Genomic DNA, 17,537 nt, shown 5'->3' with positions numbered 1-17,537 from the left:
TATTAAATGAATTTTATACTCACAACATTAATTAATGGTAAGATTTGTAGCCAGTAGCGTAAGATCCACTGCTGAGACCTCCGTGTGAAATTCCAGAAGAATATGATGTAGCACCGTGTCCTGATGAAGATCCGCTACTTCCAGATGAGTATGATCCTCCGTGACCGCCGAGACTTCCTACCGAGTAAGAACCTCCGTGACCTCCAAGACTACCTAACGAGTAAGAACCTCCGTTTCCTCCGAGACTACCGAGAGAGTATGAACCTCCGTGACCTCCGAGACTGCCGAGAGAGTATGAACCTCCGTGTCCAAGACTTCCTAATGATGAACCGCCGTATGAACCGCCTCCGTATGAACTGCCTCCGTATGAACCGCCGCCGTATGAACCGCCGCCGTATGAACCAGAACTGATTATTCCACCGTGTCCGAATCCAGAACCGCTATATCCAGAACCTCCTAAGCCGGCACCGCTGAATCCTGAAGCACCTCCAAATCCTGAACCACCTCCAAATCCTGAACCACCTGCAAATCCTCCGGCGCCACCTGCAGAAACGGCAACTGGTTGTGGTACTACTACCGGTTGTGGAACTGGAACTGGAACCGGTCTAGGTACAGTAACCGGGTACGGTTGCGGAACGGAAACTGGTACGGGTTGAGGAACCGGTACTGGTACTGGGTGTGGGACTCTGACCGGGTATGGTTTTTCGACGGTAACCGGGTAAGGTTTGGCGACTGTTACCGGGTATGGTTGAGGTACTGGGACTGGTACGGGTCTAGGTACGGCTACTGGGATGGGTTGCGGTACTGGAACCGGGTACGGTCTGTTAACCGGTACGGGTACGGGTTGCGGTACTGGAACTGGTACCGGTTGACTGACGGTGTTGACTGTTACTGCTCCGCCGCCAAGGCCGCCTCCCAATCCTCCTGCTCCTCCAAAACCTGCACCTCCTCCGAAACCTGCTCCTCCTCCGAAACCTGCTCCTCCAAATCCACCTCCGCTACTTAAACCGGAACCGACCGAGTATCCTCCCAATCCGCTTCCGTAACCGCCAAGACTTCCGTAACTACCGGAAAGTCCGTGTCCTCCGCTTAATCCACCGTAACTGATGCCGCTGCTGATTCCGTGACCGCTGCTAAGTCCACTGTAACTTCCGCTGCTAAGTCCACTGTAACCTCCGCTGCTGATTCCATGACCTCCACTGAGACCGCCGTAACTTGAACCGCTGCTTAGACTATGACCTCCGTAACCGCCGTAACTCCCGCCGAATCCACCGATAAGTCCTCTTTTATCTTGTTTCTTCTCTTCTGCTGAGGCAAAAATTGCCAGCAGTAACACTGCAAGAACCTGTAACAGATTACAATGTTTTTAATAAATGTATGTCGAATTACTTCAAGAAATATAAAAACCTTTTTTTTTATCATCATAGAAAACGAACGGATGCTTTTGCTGTAGGTCATAGCTATTATTAGGATACGATAATTAAAATGTTGTTTCTTTTATCCGGTTATGATTTTACTGGAGGAATATTCGTATCAACCTTGGCACTAAAATCCAGTTACTGGTAATTATTAGGAATACTTTTTTACATCGTGTTTAAGTTAAAAACGAGTATAGATAGATATAATACAGATAAATGTAGTTATAATTTTTTTACTTTCATTTTGCCCAAAATTAGTACACATCTTAAATATATCCTAGGCTTTTCACATGAAATGTTACTGTTTTGGTTTTGTTCAGATTCGGAAATTCATAAATAATAATTGAAATATGTATATTTCCCTATATATACTGTTTTTTTTTTTGTAGTCTATTAAATGTATTTTGTATTTATTTATTTATTATTCGGTCTGACAATTCAAGTAAAAATTTATTTAAAATAATATATAATTCTTTTCTTATATTTTTTGAAAATAGTGTAAAGTTCATGTAGATCCATGGAGATATTTTTTAGTTTAACTGATGAAAAGAATGACTGCTGACTTTCTCAATCAGTAATATTGTGTTTTTATTTTTTATATTATTCATAGTGTTTATTTTTATTTTTAGGTGTACAATATTTTCAGTGTAATGATTACAGGAACATTCAGTATAAAAAGTACTAAAGCGGGATGAAAAGATAGTTTCTTGAGCATATCAAAATAATAGAAACGTGATCCAGAGTAAGCGATTGTGGCCAAGAATCGGTATGTTTTGAATCGATGAGTGCGTATATTACTAGATTTAGAGATCAATTTAATACTAGACATGTTATGTAACATATTTACATTAAAGTTATGTAATATTCTTATGGGTGTGGTTTTATATATATATATATATATATATATATATATATATATATAAATTGTAACGATCCTTTTATAATAGTAACATTTTGGAAAGCTTTATCCCAATAAAATTGGAAGATAATTTATATTTAATGATGTGTAAAAAGTATTACAAGATTCAGTTTTTTTATTTATTTTAATATTTTTTGAAATTAATAAAAAAAAAAAAAAAAAATTGCCGGGGTTGTATAAATGAGATTGGTATCGTCATCAATCAGCTGTTATAACAAATGTTGTATTATGCTACTAAAAATAGTTCAAAATTCGTTTATTAAACACTTTTATTTACCTGCCATTGTCTTTTCTTTTGGATTAAGTTGTGCAGTCAATTTTTTCCTAATCATTTTAGCCAACTGATATAATATTTTGTATATTTGTTTATTTACCCGAAGAGAATTATATAATAAATATTCATTATTGCGATATCAATAATCAAATTTTTTATCATAAAAAATTATATTTTAACGATTTATTTTGCAGCGTGTTAAAAATATTTCATTCTGACTGGGATACGAACTCTGTAATTCCAGATACAAAGTAGTTAACGCTACCACTCCACGCAGAGATGGTAAAATTATAATAATAAATAATTAATTAGAGATTATCATAAAATAATATCTGATATGGAATATATACCGTAAAAGAAATTTGTATTACCCAGGTACTGTAATGTGGTAGGATATTATTTTAGGCACATATTTTTTCACAGAAAGATAGAAAATAAAGATTTATATTTAAAAATTTTAAAAAAAGCTTTGGGGTTGTCACCCACATAAATAGTGAAAAAATTCTTTAACAGTTGTGGGACCATTAAGGTCATTTTTGTAAATAAATCAATGTTTGCAAAAAAAATGTTATAATTAAACATTTTTATTATTATTTATTTTTCTGTTTTGTTTTTTTGCCAGAGTTCAATAAACTACATCATATAAGGGATAATCGGTTTAAAATTTTATTACACCGGTAATGAAATTCAAATATGGTCGCAATTGTGTTTTTTCTTTTTCAAAAATACTTCGTAAAATAAAAACGAAATAATGGAATTAATGATGGAATTTCTTATTAAACAAAATTTGAAATATCATATTATAAGCCTTTTGTAGAGTTTTTGTCTTTTAATATTGTATTTAGGTCGTTATTAAATAAACCGCAATTTTTTAGAAAATATCACCCTTATATATTTACAAAATAAATTCTCAAACCTTAGTTGAGTTGATGTATAAATAAATACATAAAAATAAAATAAATGTTTTAATAAAATGTAATTTCTGTATTTTTGGACTGTTCCCCCTTCCATAGGCGGGTGGATATGGTAGTATTTTATTCGTAAAGATATCTTCCTGATGTTAGTCTACTACATGGATTATGGTATAGAAATTTTTACTTATCAGAATATCATATATGATTCGAAACGGAAACTTTACAGGTGAAAAATGGAGAAAATATTACGCCGTTGTGTAGCTTTCTTTATTTTATATTTTTATTACTATTTTATGTTTCTATGCAGTACTTTTTTATTGTTCAGTTTTTAACAGTTTTAAAAAATTCCTTAATTTAAAAAAAAACTTTTTCATTTCGATTTAGTTAAAATAACTAATGAACTGAAATTTTAATGAAATTGAATTAAAGGTTACATTTACCGTAAAGGGTTTTCTGAAAAGCTAAAATTTTCTTTTAGTAGGATGTATTTCCCAAAAAACGTGTCCCTCTTCTTTCGGGGATGAATGAAAAATTAATAATTTTATTCTTTTTAAATCTATTTTTAATAAAATTAATAATTAAGTTTTTGTGAAAATCGTTTTACTAAACATGATTTTACTACAATTTCCTCAGTTTCTTTTTCTTTACATTTTTTAATATATATATATATTTCGTTATAAACTTTATATGAACAAAACTATTGAGGGTAATAAAAAATTGTTTCGCTATTTAGAATATTTATTGAATTTTTTTTTTAACTGGTATAACTATATATATATTTTTTTAATTTAAAATTTTAAAAAAATTTGAAAAAATCTTGAAAAATAAATTAAAAATCGTCTTGACGTATATAAAATTAACTTTTATTAGAAATAATGTTTACTAAGACGTTTTGAAAGAATAAGTAAATATAGGGGTCGTTCAACCCTACAATTTCTTATTATCATTATTGTTTTAACAGCCCTTTCATTAATAATCAAAGTAAAACTAATACCCGTAATTTTATAATCACTTTTTCTTAGAAAAATAAGGGTTGTTTTGATATTACTATTACCAGAGTGTAGAAGTGTATGATATATATATATATATATTTATTTATATATATATATATATATATATATTTATTTATATATATATATATATATATATATGTTATATATTAATCCTTTGTTTACTTACCTTATAACTGTGCATGTTGTACCCAGTTGCTGTACTTCTGTTAGGTAAGTTGGAAGTGTTGTGTGATGATTTTTAATAACGCCGGGTATTTATATGTACGTTGATAACATAGCATGTATGCTATTTTATTAATGGAAGGGGGAATTAATGGAAAAAAAAGGGTTCAGTGGGGAGAAGTGGTTGTTTATACGGACTTACGTACGGTGGTGAGGTATGAACATTAGTTCGTATTTGCAATCTGTAACACTGGGAGGTTTCAACTTAACAGGTCTTCTTTTACTTTCACTAGTTTGTTACGTATATGTGCGCTTGTGTGGCGTGTGTGTGTATTTGTGTAGGCTGACTACCACCCGATTGACCTCCTCCTCCTCTTCCTCTTCGTTCTCCTGACCCCTCTGCCCAGACCGTACGCCCGCCGCTAGTCTTCTTTGCGTCTGCATTATTACCGCTCTTTATGATTTCATTAGTTTAGTTTAATGATATAACAGATAGTTAGCTTGTACACTCTATCGCGTTCATTAAGGAATGTTTTTGCTTACTGTATTATATCCTTTTAACTATTGCTAAATTTAATTGTGATAGAAAAGATAAATTTTGCGATAAAATAATTCAAAAGTTCACAATCGATTTAAAGTAAGATAACGTATATTAAAAACTATTACTATATTTAATGGGTTAAAAGTTTAAATAATAATTAAAATTACTTACAAGTAGTAAGTTATGTTAAACGTCCATTTAAATTAATTCAAAATAAAACTGTTACAAATAAAAAACAAATTATAAATTTATTGGTTTAGATTTTTAATTAATTAATTAATTAATCTTTTTTACCGATTTTTCGAGGGAAAATACCGTATTACCTATGGTCGCACGCTGGGATTGGAAGATGAAATTTAAGTTAATTATTTAAAGTTGTTAATTAATTAAATTTGTTAGTTCTTTAATAAAATTATCACACAAATGCGCGCACACAATAGACACACACACACACACACACACACAGAGAGAGAGAGAGAGAGAGAGAGAGGTACGTACTGTATACGTTTTTTGAAAAAAAGTTGTGAAAAATATTAAATGACCGCCATTACAGTTAGGATTGTCGTAATCTGATGATATTTTTACGTCAAAATATTTGTTTTTCAATGCATTTTAAAATGACGTCATAGCTATACCTTTCCACTTAACGTTTTTTCGTTAGCCACCCCCTCATAGTGTCTGGAAGTGAAGTGATTTCATACTAATAAAAAATCCTTTTTACGTAGAAACCTTTGCTAAATTTTATTTTATTTTTTATTGTTTTTTTTTTTTGTTTTTGTTTTCTCATTGTTGAATAGTTAGTTATACAAGAGGTTTAATAGACCACTTTTGAGTCATCATTTTGGTTAGAAATGTCGTACCCTGATGTTTTTTAAATGAAATTGTTTTTGTTTTTCAATATTCGTTAAATTGGTTTGTCACAATCCTATTTTTTCTATTTAACATCTTTGAGTTACTTCCGATGATAAAATCCTCTGATGCATAAGGTTAAGTGTTCCCATACCGAAAAAATATATAGTTTCCAAGTAGGAAGACTTAACGCACCGGTTTGGTCTAGTGGTGAACACGTCTTCCCAAATCAGCTGATTTGGAAGTCGAGAGTTTCAGCGTTCAAATCCTAGTAAAGGCAGTTACTTTTATACGGATTTGAATCCTAGATCGTGGATACTGGTGTTTTTTGGTTGGTGGTTAGGTTTCAATTAACCACACATCTCAGAAATGGTTGAATTGAGACTGTACAAGACTATATTTCATTTACACTCGTGCATATCATCCTCATTTATCCTCTGAAGTAATACCTGAACTGTAATTCCCGGAGGCTAAATAGGGAAAAGTAAGAAAAGGTAGGAAAAGAACACTTGTTAAATTAATTTTTCTTTCTGTATTTTACTATTAAGAATTATTTAAGGGTTGCCATACTTTTTTAACACTCTGTATATATACATTTTTAATGTTTCTAGGCGATAAATTACATGTTTTTATTATCAGTTTTAAACGTGCGGTAAAATTGTTGCAATTTTATGATCACTAGTATGTTGTTATTACATTAACCATTATTATGGCTAGTGTGCCGTATGCTCTAATATTACATTTATAAAAGTATTTATCATCGTTAAATTTATGTAGCATTTGGGTGAAAAGAAAAAATATAGTGCTTGAAGACATATATTGAAGTACGACCGGTAAATAAATACGTTTTATACTGCTTTTTCTCTTTTTCCATCAAATTTATTTTAAATTTAATAGTTTCTCTATTTTTTTATTAGCGGATTACTAAGATATACTTAATGGGATTTGCCATAATTAAAATATTCTACGAAAAGTAGATTTCATAAAATATACGACTTTATTTTATTAATTATTATTTGTTTAACTTAAATATTATTTTAAAACTTTGAATTAAACTAATTTAAATTTGTTACTTTACAGTACAGGTATTATATATGTAAAGCATCTGTTGTATAGTTCTACACTAGTCAAAGTTACTTTCTTTAAGAGTAATGATGACTTACAGGTCCCTGTGATGAACATTTGGGTTTCAGTGGTCTTGGCATGGTTATATGCATGGCTATATTATCGGCTTAGTGAAAAATTCAACGAGACACCCCTTCAATCATTACTTTTCTTTTTAAACTTGGCATAGAATACTTGTTATTCTTTGGAATTTCAATGACGTTTTTGGGAAGAAATTATTTATCTTGTTAGGTTCCTTACAGTGTTAGTTTTAACTTTTATTGTTCCTTTTTAGGAGGTAATGGTGTTCACGCCAGATTACTTACAACCACTATTAACCTACCTAAATCAAGTTATTATTTTACCCAGAAATTTTTGTATAGTTTTAGTTTCTTCATCGAAGGTTAATTGATTGATCTTAAAGCAAAGTAAGAAAATCATCATACTTTGCTTTCTATCACTCAGCATATCTTTTGTTGTATCTAATTGCTTTTTCTTTCTAACTCTCTCTCTGTTTCTGCATTACTTTCCCGGCAAATATAGCTAAAATAGCTATGTTAAAGGGGAACGTATGGTGATCATCCCAAAAACGGGATGTTGGGGTTTTTGCAAATCTTTACGTTTTAGGGTCCAACTAGTTCATGTAGACCAAAAAACGTATGTATGTATGTATATATATTTCTGCATATCGAGTTTGATTTTTTTTTTCAAAATTCGTTTAGGGCGTGGAAGATATCGCGAAAAATCAATTTCGATTTTCTTCAGAAATATTTAAGAGAAAACTTTATTAATTTTCTCCGTTGCCTATATAAATAATAAAAAACTTTTTTTTTCAAAAAATCAACCCCGGAACCTCCTAAAATTTAAATATATGTTTTTGTTATTTTGCTCTATTTCAGTTATATATATTTCAAAAATTGTTTAAAGGTTTATATTTCATTTATAGAACTATCAAAAAATGTCTACCATTTTTCTTTTAAATTATAGAACCCCGGACCTAAAATGCAAAACTTTTTGAAAGTTCTCTTTTCTTATTTTAGCCTTTATTGAATTGGTTGTTGTTATATTTAGAAAAAACTTTACTTAGAAAATTTGTTAAGATTAACCTGTGCATGAATATTTTTACAAAAGTTTTTCTTTTATGTATATATTTATTTTGTTAGAGATCACTTTTTTATGAGTAATTTTTTTCGTAAATTTAACTCACAAATTTTTTGATTTTATCCCGAAATCAAAAAAATATTTTGTTCGAAATTTGGGAATTTTGATGTTTAAATCTTATCTTGGTAATTATCAAAATCAATTCTAAAATCGTCCTTGATACTTGGGCTCTCAATTTTTTTAAAATTCGGAAAAGTTTTTTTAATGTTTTTTCAATTTCAGCGTTTATAAAAACTAATTTTAGTGAATATTAGCGTTATTAAAAGTTTTTTTAATACGGTGAAATTGTACAAGAACATATGACTTTTTAAGGCTATTTTATTTTACAAATGTGTTACAAATTTTATTTCGTAAATGTGTTAAGATTTCATATTTTTACAACCTTTATTATTTTTTTTTTTTTAATTTGTAAAACAAAATATGACCTGGCAATAATAAAATATAAACTGACAATACTTTGTCAACTTATTTATCCGCGCGTGCGCGCTTGTAATCTTTTTATCGTTTTTATGTGATCTACAATCAAGTATGTTATTTTTCCCGAAATACTGTTGAAAAATTATTATTATTATTAATAATTTGTAATAAAATTCTAATTCATTTTTTCTAATTCATTTCTAAAGTAGTCATATACAATCTTAAACTAGGGCATAAAAAGCGTTTATTCATAATTTACAAAATACAATTTATTAATAATTAATAAAAAAAATTAATTTTCACTACGTAGTCTAAGTAAACACGAAATAGAATTAATTATTAAATTTATAGGTTTAATAAAAGTTGAGTTTTTCAAAATTTGATTCTATGAGACATTTGTGTTAAGATTAAAAATTGAGTAAACATTTACTAAAATTTGTCTTATCTATGATAAAAAAATGAATTTTATTAGATATAATTTTTTCTTCAAGTTATTACACATATGGTCTACTTGATTTGAAAAAAAAGTTATATTTTTAAAACAGGTTAATAAACTAGGAACTAGTTTACTGTTAGTCTGGTAGTAAAAATAATTTTTCGTCAAACTATTTTGCCCATAAATATTTTGTGTAGACATAAAATAATAGCTTTAAATGATTACTGCAATGTAAGTTTTATAAAAATTAGATAATTTTTCAAGTAATTGTTTAACTTTTCTACTGTTTAATTAATTTATTCATAATATATAGAATTTCTTTGGAGTTACAAAATGACCGAAAATCTTATTATGTACTTGATGATTTGGAGAAAACAAAATTATGGACAATTGATGACATATTTCCAACCTGGAAAACGAAAATTATTATGTGGTGGTATCTAGTAACAGTATTTTAAATGCATATATAGTGAATTCGGTTAACAGGATCACCGCGGTTATTCGGCATAGTCATTTAATTGGAGCAGTTTTGTAAAAAAAGAAACATATTGGTATAATTCATATAAAATAACGCCGGGTTACGGCCTAAAGTGCCGTTTAAAAGGCCCACTACTTCGTATCTTTATTTTACTCGTTAAATAACACCATTTTTTTTTAGTGATGTAAGTCGTTTAAACGCTATAGAATTGATGGAGGGAGGAAGCGGTAACATTTAAATAGAGTTTTTGCCACCAAATACAAGTTTATATCAACCAGTCGATGTGAAAGTAATAAAAAATGTAAAATTTATTTACCGAAGAAAAATTGTAGTAGGCTACATTTTGCAAGAGATTGAAGGAAATATTTTGACTTATTCCACTACGGTTAATGATGTCACACCACATCTCAATTTGTTGCAAGCAATTCAGTTCATGGCCGAGCACAATCAGAAATCGTTTTGCTAAGGTGGTTTAAAATTCGCCGAAATAGTCGATGCCGAAGATGATATTAATATCTTTTTGCAGCAGCACGTTCAACATTTTGAAGAACTGTAGAAAATCTACAAAAATATGGAATGTTCTTTGAAGAAAATTAATAGATTATTCAAAAATCACACGAAGTTGAACATGAAAAGACGAACCCGAAGTCAAATGCTAATTTATACAAGATGTAAGAACATTTTAGACTTCAGAAAGGTTTTTGCAAGAAGGCAGCGAAGGAATCTCCCAAGCAGAATTGCGAGTCTGAGCCAAATTTGTGGAACACCAGATTATGAAATGGAGACAATAGAATAGAGTAGAAAAATATTTTCAAGAAGTTTAACAAAAGAGACATTAAAGTACTTTTTTTTATATTTTACTAACAATAAAAAGAGATCATTATTTTGACTTGTTCTTTTATTTTGTATGTCAAGCTTTCCTTTTTATTAATGATGTAAGACTATAAAAACAATTTAATCATTTTGTAATGTAATAATATTGTTTATGTAACTATAGTGCTGTTTTAGAAATAAAATTCTAAATAACAAGGCGTTAAATCGTGTTTAATAATTAGCATGTACTGTACTGTTGTTTATCTCTTCACTATTCATTAATATCACTTAATAGGGCCAGCCTTTTATCGGGCCGTATCGTCCGGTCCCGAACTGGTCCGATTATCTGGAATCTACTGTATTATATACCTGAACACAGCGTAATTTTTTTAGGGAGATATTAATATAACATTTTGAACATAAATAAGTATAAAACTGAATGTTATGAATAAAAATATTTATGAAACTAAAAAAAGATTTATCGTTTATAAAAAAGGATCGTTAAAATGTTTTAAAAAAATCCGATGTGGACACCACTTGACTTCCTTGTACGCCTTTACAAATAATTACATATACACATTTTTTAAAATGAAAAGTACGTACATAAAATTTTATTTCATTACCAACTTCTGATATTCCATTTTTTATTGTTATTATTGAATTATTATTTATAGTAAAACGTTTTTTTACAATCAGAGGTTAATAATTATTAATAAATCAATATATTTATAAAAAAAAAAAAAAATTAAAAAAAGGAGATAAAGTTGTATCGAACCGTTTTCGAGCCTTCCCCCTTGTAAGATCGAAATATTTCATTAATTAAAATTTTATTTGGCTATAACTTTGGAACCAATGAAAGTAAATACCACTTACGATATATCATCGAAAAGCTCTGAATGATATATTCAAAATAAGAAAAAGACCAAAATTCAAATTTTTTGGATTTTGGACCTTACGATTTTTTGGACACTGTTAATCCAGTCGATTGCAATCAAAAGGAGAGGTGCACAACTAGATGTTCCGACAGTCTTAAATCCAAAATTTCAACATCCTACAGTTAATCGTTTTTGAGTTATGTGAGATACAAACGTACGTACAGACGTCAAGCCCAAACTAGTCAAAATGTATTCAAAGATGGTCAAAATGAATATTTCCGTTGAAATCTGAAAACCGAAACTTTTCCCGATCACAGTATTCCCTTTACTTCGTACAAGGAAGTAAAAATGTTGGAAATGAATTTAAAAATCATTTAATAATTATGAAAAATTATTATCAAATAATTCTCACGAGAAAATATTTATTATAATAATTGGAAGTTAGCAGCAGTCAGTTGAAAAAAAGCGAAACAAAATACATTGTAGTTATTATTTTTAATTATTATTACTTTTAATAATTTTATTTATAGTATCATCAACAATTAAAGTCATTAGCGACTGATCGACATTACACTTGTAACTGTAAAAGTGTAGCCTTGGAACAGACTCAAGCCGACCATTCCTGAAACGTGTGGTTATTTGAACCCCAATCACCATTCGACACCGGAATTCAAGATCTTGAATAAAAATCCATTTCAAAGTAACTAACTACCTTTACTAGAATTTAAATCTTAGAAATCTCGACTTCGAAATCGGCTAATATACGATAACGAGTTTACCATTAGATTAAACCCGTGTGATAATTTTATTTAGATTAAATAAAATTAATTTAATTAATAAATTAATATTGTTTGAGTCTAGAATTAAAAATTGAAATAAAACAAAATTCTTGCACAGTTTGCGTAAGAAGACCCGACTTTTTGTTAGTGTATTTTGCCTCTCTTTGAAAAAGTTTTAACTCATTCTAACTTAAAATTAAAAAAAACATCTTTGATCGAACAATAGTGCCAACAATATATACCTCGAATAAAGAAACGTCAAAGTTAAACTTGCAGCATCGTAACATACGCGATTCTAACTTGCCCTGCTCAAATTTTTTCGACCGTAAATTTATCGTAAACCAAGAACGATTCAACCAATCTTCATCAAAATTAAGTATACACAACTTTAGATACACTACTAAGGTATATCTAAATTTCACTGAAATTGATGTAGTAGTTGGAGATTTTTGATCCACAAATGTTTATACATTGACCTATATATATATATATATAAATTTCGGTTTCCTTATATATATATATGAGGAAACCGAAATTGAAGTGAATGGTATTTTTGTACTCCTCATATCTCAAAACGAAAAGAAAATTCATTTTCACTCTCTCCCCACTACCAACTATGCGACCGAAAGCACATGACTTTTCATCGAAAAGTCGGTAAAAGGTTTTAAAATTTAAAATTCTGTTTCGTGTGGTTCGTTGTATATTTATGCAGTAAAGAACATATCCCTCAAGAAATGATTTTGTCTATCTTATTTCATAATAAAGTACAGTAGAAAACAAGATTATGTGTTCTAATAGTTTAAAGAAATTTTTACTTGAAATCTAAAATTAAATGATAATTCGAATTGTTAGATTATTATTAATAGACTCTAAAGGAAATATATGGTCCTATATAAAAATATACGTGAATAGATTAAATAAATAAAATAGGAAATAAATCATAAGAGTATATATGTATATATATATATATATATATATATACACTTGATATTTTTTATTATTATTTTAATTGCAGTTATTATTTGTTTTTATTGCTAATTAATTAATAATAATAAAAATTAATTGGTATTTACTTTTTATTATTTCCTCCTGTTCATATATTTATTTACTTATTTTCTTACGAATACGTTTCATCAAAAACTACTGATGATATTTTTTTTTTAGAGTTTAAGTAAAGATTTTTAAATGGATCTTTAGCGTAATATTATTTTACAACGTATTCAGTAAACGTTTTACTTTTTACATACGACAGGTTATCTCTAAAGTAAAGAACTTTTCATTGTAAAAACATTTATTTTGAAAACTTTATAAATATTTTTTTTATTTCCCTTAAACTACATACCCTGTTGTACTACTGCTGTATATAATCACATGAATTAAGACATTTATCGTAGTGACACACCACCTTCAATATACTCTCGTCGTATTCGTCTGCCGCCAGTCCATTTAGTCACAGATTAACAGCATTTTTAAGTTCATCGTCACTCGCGAATCTTTTACCACTTAAGAATTCTTTCAATTTCCCAAACAAATGGTAATCAGCAGGAGCTAAATCCGAACGATATGGTGGGTTATGGTAAATTTCCAATCTAAATGTTCTCAGTAAATCAGGTGTCGTACCCGCAACATATGGACGTGCATTATCGTGCAGCAGGACAACGCCGTCGGTCAGCCGCCCACATCGCCGATTTTGAATGGCGCGCCGTAACGTACGTAGAGTTTTGCAATAGGCTTCTGCATTTATAGTCGCTCCATGCGGCATGAAATCAACCAGCAGTATGCCAAACCGATCCCGAAAGACTGTGGCCATCCAAACGCAGCCATTTGGATGCAAACCATCCAGTTTGCATCCAAACGGCTGAGTTGATCTTTGTCGGTGATTGTTGTTGGTGATTGAGGATGACGTCATTCGCTTGACTGCTGTTTTCTCTCTGGCGTCGTGTAAAATACGAAATCCTTGTTTCGTCGCCACTTCTAAAAAATTTATTCACCACTTCTAAAACATATGTATTCGTCCTTATTTTTCTTTTTGCCTCTGATTCTTTTAATTTGTATTATTAAAAAACTTTTCTTGTAGTATTATTCATCACGTAAACGGCTATTAAAATTAAATTAGCTTTGGGATCTATATTATATCCCTGATCTAAAATGAGAAAAAAGTTTTTTCATAAAAGTTATACTTTATTTTTAAAGATTTCTCTTTTAAACGAATTTCTTTTTTATTTTTTAATTAAAAGTCAGACCATTAATATTTGAACTGCAAAAACCGGATTCGCCGAAAGATTTTACAACGAAAAAGCTATGTAACGTATTGTATATGTTATTTTTTTATTTATTTATTTTTTTTTTAAATATAAGAATAAAAATAAATAATAAGAATAAGAATAAAATAAAAAAGGAATAATTTTAAATTCAAAAAGCAAAATTAAAAAAAATTATCATCTTGAAAAGTGATGTATTTCAAAAGCCTGATGAAATTTTACATCTAAACTTATTTTTATAGCTTTTCAACAAAAAAAATATAATCAAAAATACCACTTGAAATAATGAAATTGGGATTTTTAGTTATGTTTTTTATTAGATTTAGAGAAAGCGTTACTGAAGCAAATTTGTTAAGCTTAACCTATGTATGAATATTGTTAGAAAATTTTTAATTACTTTTTCACCATTGTAAAATGAGATTTTGAGGTTATAAACAAAATAATTTTATTCAAATAGTTGATCAAAAGTCATTTCAGGTTACCATCTTACTATTCTGGATGTATTATAATACATCCAGACCTTCATATGAACTGTTTCGCCTACACAGCTATTTGTGTTTATTACTTATGAATGACTCCGGTAACAATAAATTTGACTATCGAATATCAAGACGAATGTTAGAAGAATTAAAGTTTAAAAAAAAAGAAATCAACATTTTTACGGATGGGTATGCTTTTAATCAATTTTTCGGAAAAAATCCAATCTCGTTATTTCCAGTGGTATTTTTGATATTACTTTTAAAAAAAATTAAATAGGTAGTTGGTTAAATTTCATCAGACTTTTGAAACATATCACCCTACCTATTATTATTCATGTTTACCAAAACAAAGCTGGGAAAATATTGTGTTAGATCCGTGAACTTTCCGGCTTCCCCGGAAAGTTTTTGCAATTCAAACATTAAGGATCTTCCTTTTATTTAAAAAATAAAAAGTAAATTATGAATATAACGATTAAAATTGCTTCTCATTTTGGGTCCACAATTTAATATAGATGCCAAAGTTACTTTAATTTTAATACCATTTCAAATGATGAATAAAAATAGTGAAAAAACTTTAATAATAAAAATTTAAAGAGTTAAGAGCCAAAAAACAAGATATATATATATATATATATTTAGAGGTGGAGAATTAATTTTAAGAAATATTATTCACATGTAAGTTAAGATTAATAAATTTTCGTTAGTAATTTTCTCTAAATTTGACATCTCCTTCAATAAAGGGTAAAAAAAGATAATTTTCAAAAAAAACGTGTTTGCAATTTAGGTCAGGGGTCTATTTGTTAAAAAAAATTGTAAATATTCCTTTATAGCTCTATATATGAAGTATAAACTTTTCAAAAATTTTTTGAAAGATATTTAAACCGAAGGGGGAGATATGGCAAAAGAATAAAAACATTTATTTCAATTTTAAGAGATGGGGGTTGATTTTATGAGAAATAAAAAAAAAATTGTGATAATTTATATGCAGTATAAATAACAAATTTGCTTTAGTAAAGTTTTTTGAAAAAATTGAAATTATTCTTTTTTATGACTTCCTCCATCCTATGAAGGAATTTTGAAAAAAATTAATACCATTAATGCCTCTTATGTAGAAATATTTGGGCCAAATTTGAAGAAAATCAGCATGGTCATATCTGAGATAAAAGGGCTAAAGCAGTGCGACACACGTACGAAATACAAATGTTTTTTTCTTTTTTTTTTAGTTAACGCTAGAAAAAAAACGGGCCTAAGATCCGCCGTAAAAGCATATGATTTTGTTAAATATTTTTGCCAATTGTAACTAAATAACGTTCATGCATTTAGTGTACTAACGACAACAAAAAATTTTACAATGAAAAGTTTCAAAATCCTGAACACTTTTAGTTTTTTCTTTAGTTATGGAATGGAATGGAATGCAAAGTTGGCGGGAGTTTATAGATTCTCCCTACGGATCGCAAAAACTGGACAGAGTCCCATGCTGCTGGATGATTCTATCGGGCGTGTTTTTAAAGGTTTATTTTAAATGACGGGTCTAATTTTTCAAGTTTTGTCTTATTTAGTGTTTTAAGGACGGATTTAATTGCATTCCAATCCGTTGTTAAACCAGCGTTATCAAACCCATTTTATGGGCTGACCGCGGAAGGCTAGGCTTATGAAACCTGTCCTCCCTCTTTAGTTACGATTTTTTAACACGGTTCTAACCGCAATGTTTTCCGTTTTTATCCCCAAAACATAAATATAATTTTAGATAAATCTTTCAAGAAGTATAAATCGTTTGAGAAGTGTAACCGTTCGTGCGCTTAATTCAAAATAAAAATATGAGCACATACAAGTCAACCCACCATGCTATTTTATTGGAGAGATGAACTAGTTTCATCGAAAAACGTATAGATTTGCAAAAAACCCGTACTCCATTTTTGACAAGATCACCATACTCTCCCGTTTAATATAGCTAGAATAGCTATATTCGGTGAGAAAGTAAAATTAATATAGTTTCCTCTTAATTTATATTACAAATTTTATTATTAAATTATACATGACATTTTTCTTTTTCTCTATTTTTTTCTCTTTCCGTAGGGGGAGGTAAAAGCTCTGCCAGCCGCCGTCAGGCTTGCACTGACGGCAGTGCCGGTGCTCTAAAAGACCTCCCCCCTCTATCATGTAGTGGGCGGATCTAAACCATATGGTATGTACAGTCCCTGCATTATCACCAAGGCCGAATCCGAATCCGCATGACCGGAAGGCGTCCCCAGGGGGTGATCGACGAACGACGACTCCGAGGAGCCCCCGCCGCCCACCACCAGAAGCCTCCCTTGATCATCCGACATTGAACTCCACGTCTCATGACATTTAAAGTCAAAAAGAGGTCACTTTATTTGGCGAAGTTTTTAACCTGGATTTCAATATTTTCTAAATCCGGATTTTCAAGGTAATTTGAAATACAGAAAGTTTGGGGATGATATTTTTAACATTACCTATAATTTTCATTTACTGTGAACTATCACAACCGGAGAAGTAAAAATAATGATCATCTTTCTTCAAAATTTCAAGATTTTCTTCCCATTTATTTTTTTATAAAAATTATTTTTTATAAATTTTAAAATAATACAATTCTTTTGATGTTTTCCTGTAGAATAATTTCTAA

The 17,537-nt window shown here is 29.7% G+C and overlaps 1 protein-coding gene across 1 annotated transcript; it reads right to left on the bottom strand.

The window, feature by feature from the left end:
* Positions 1-31: 31 nt before the first annotated feature.
* LOC142330895 (uncharacterized) lies at positions 32-4,719 on the bottom strand. The gene is made up of 3 exons (XM_075376361.1): positions 4,705-4,719; positions 1,168-1,345; positions 32-1,083 (listed from the first exon to the last, which is right to left on the bottom strand). The coding sequence occupies exons 1-3, from the start codon at positions 4,717-4,719 to the stop codon at positions 32-34; spliced, it is 1,245 nt and encodes a 414-aa protein (XP_075232476.1).
* Positions 4,720-17,537: the final 12,818 nt, after the last annotated feature.

Source organism: Lycorma delicatula, chromosome 10, assembly GCF_047948215.1.
Source record: "Lycorma delicatula isolate Av1 chromosome 10, ASM4794821v1, whole genome shotgun sequence".
Taxonomy (NCBI): Eukaryota; Metazoa; Arthropoda; class Insecta; order Hemiptera; family Fulgoridae; genus Lycorma; species Lycorma delicatula.
Note: the sequence above shows the minus strand (reverse complement) of the source record. Positions and strands in the feature narration are given on the sequence as shown.

Bases quoted from the DNA above. Each gene is read 5' to 3' on its own strand.
- LOC142330895 (XM_075376361.1), bottom strand. The intron at 1,084-1,167 runs GTGGACTTAGCA...GATTAAGCGGAG, and splicing joins AATCAGCAGCGGAGGTTACA to GACACGGACTTTCCGGTAGT.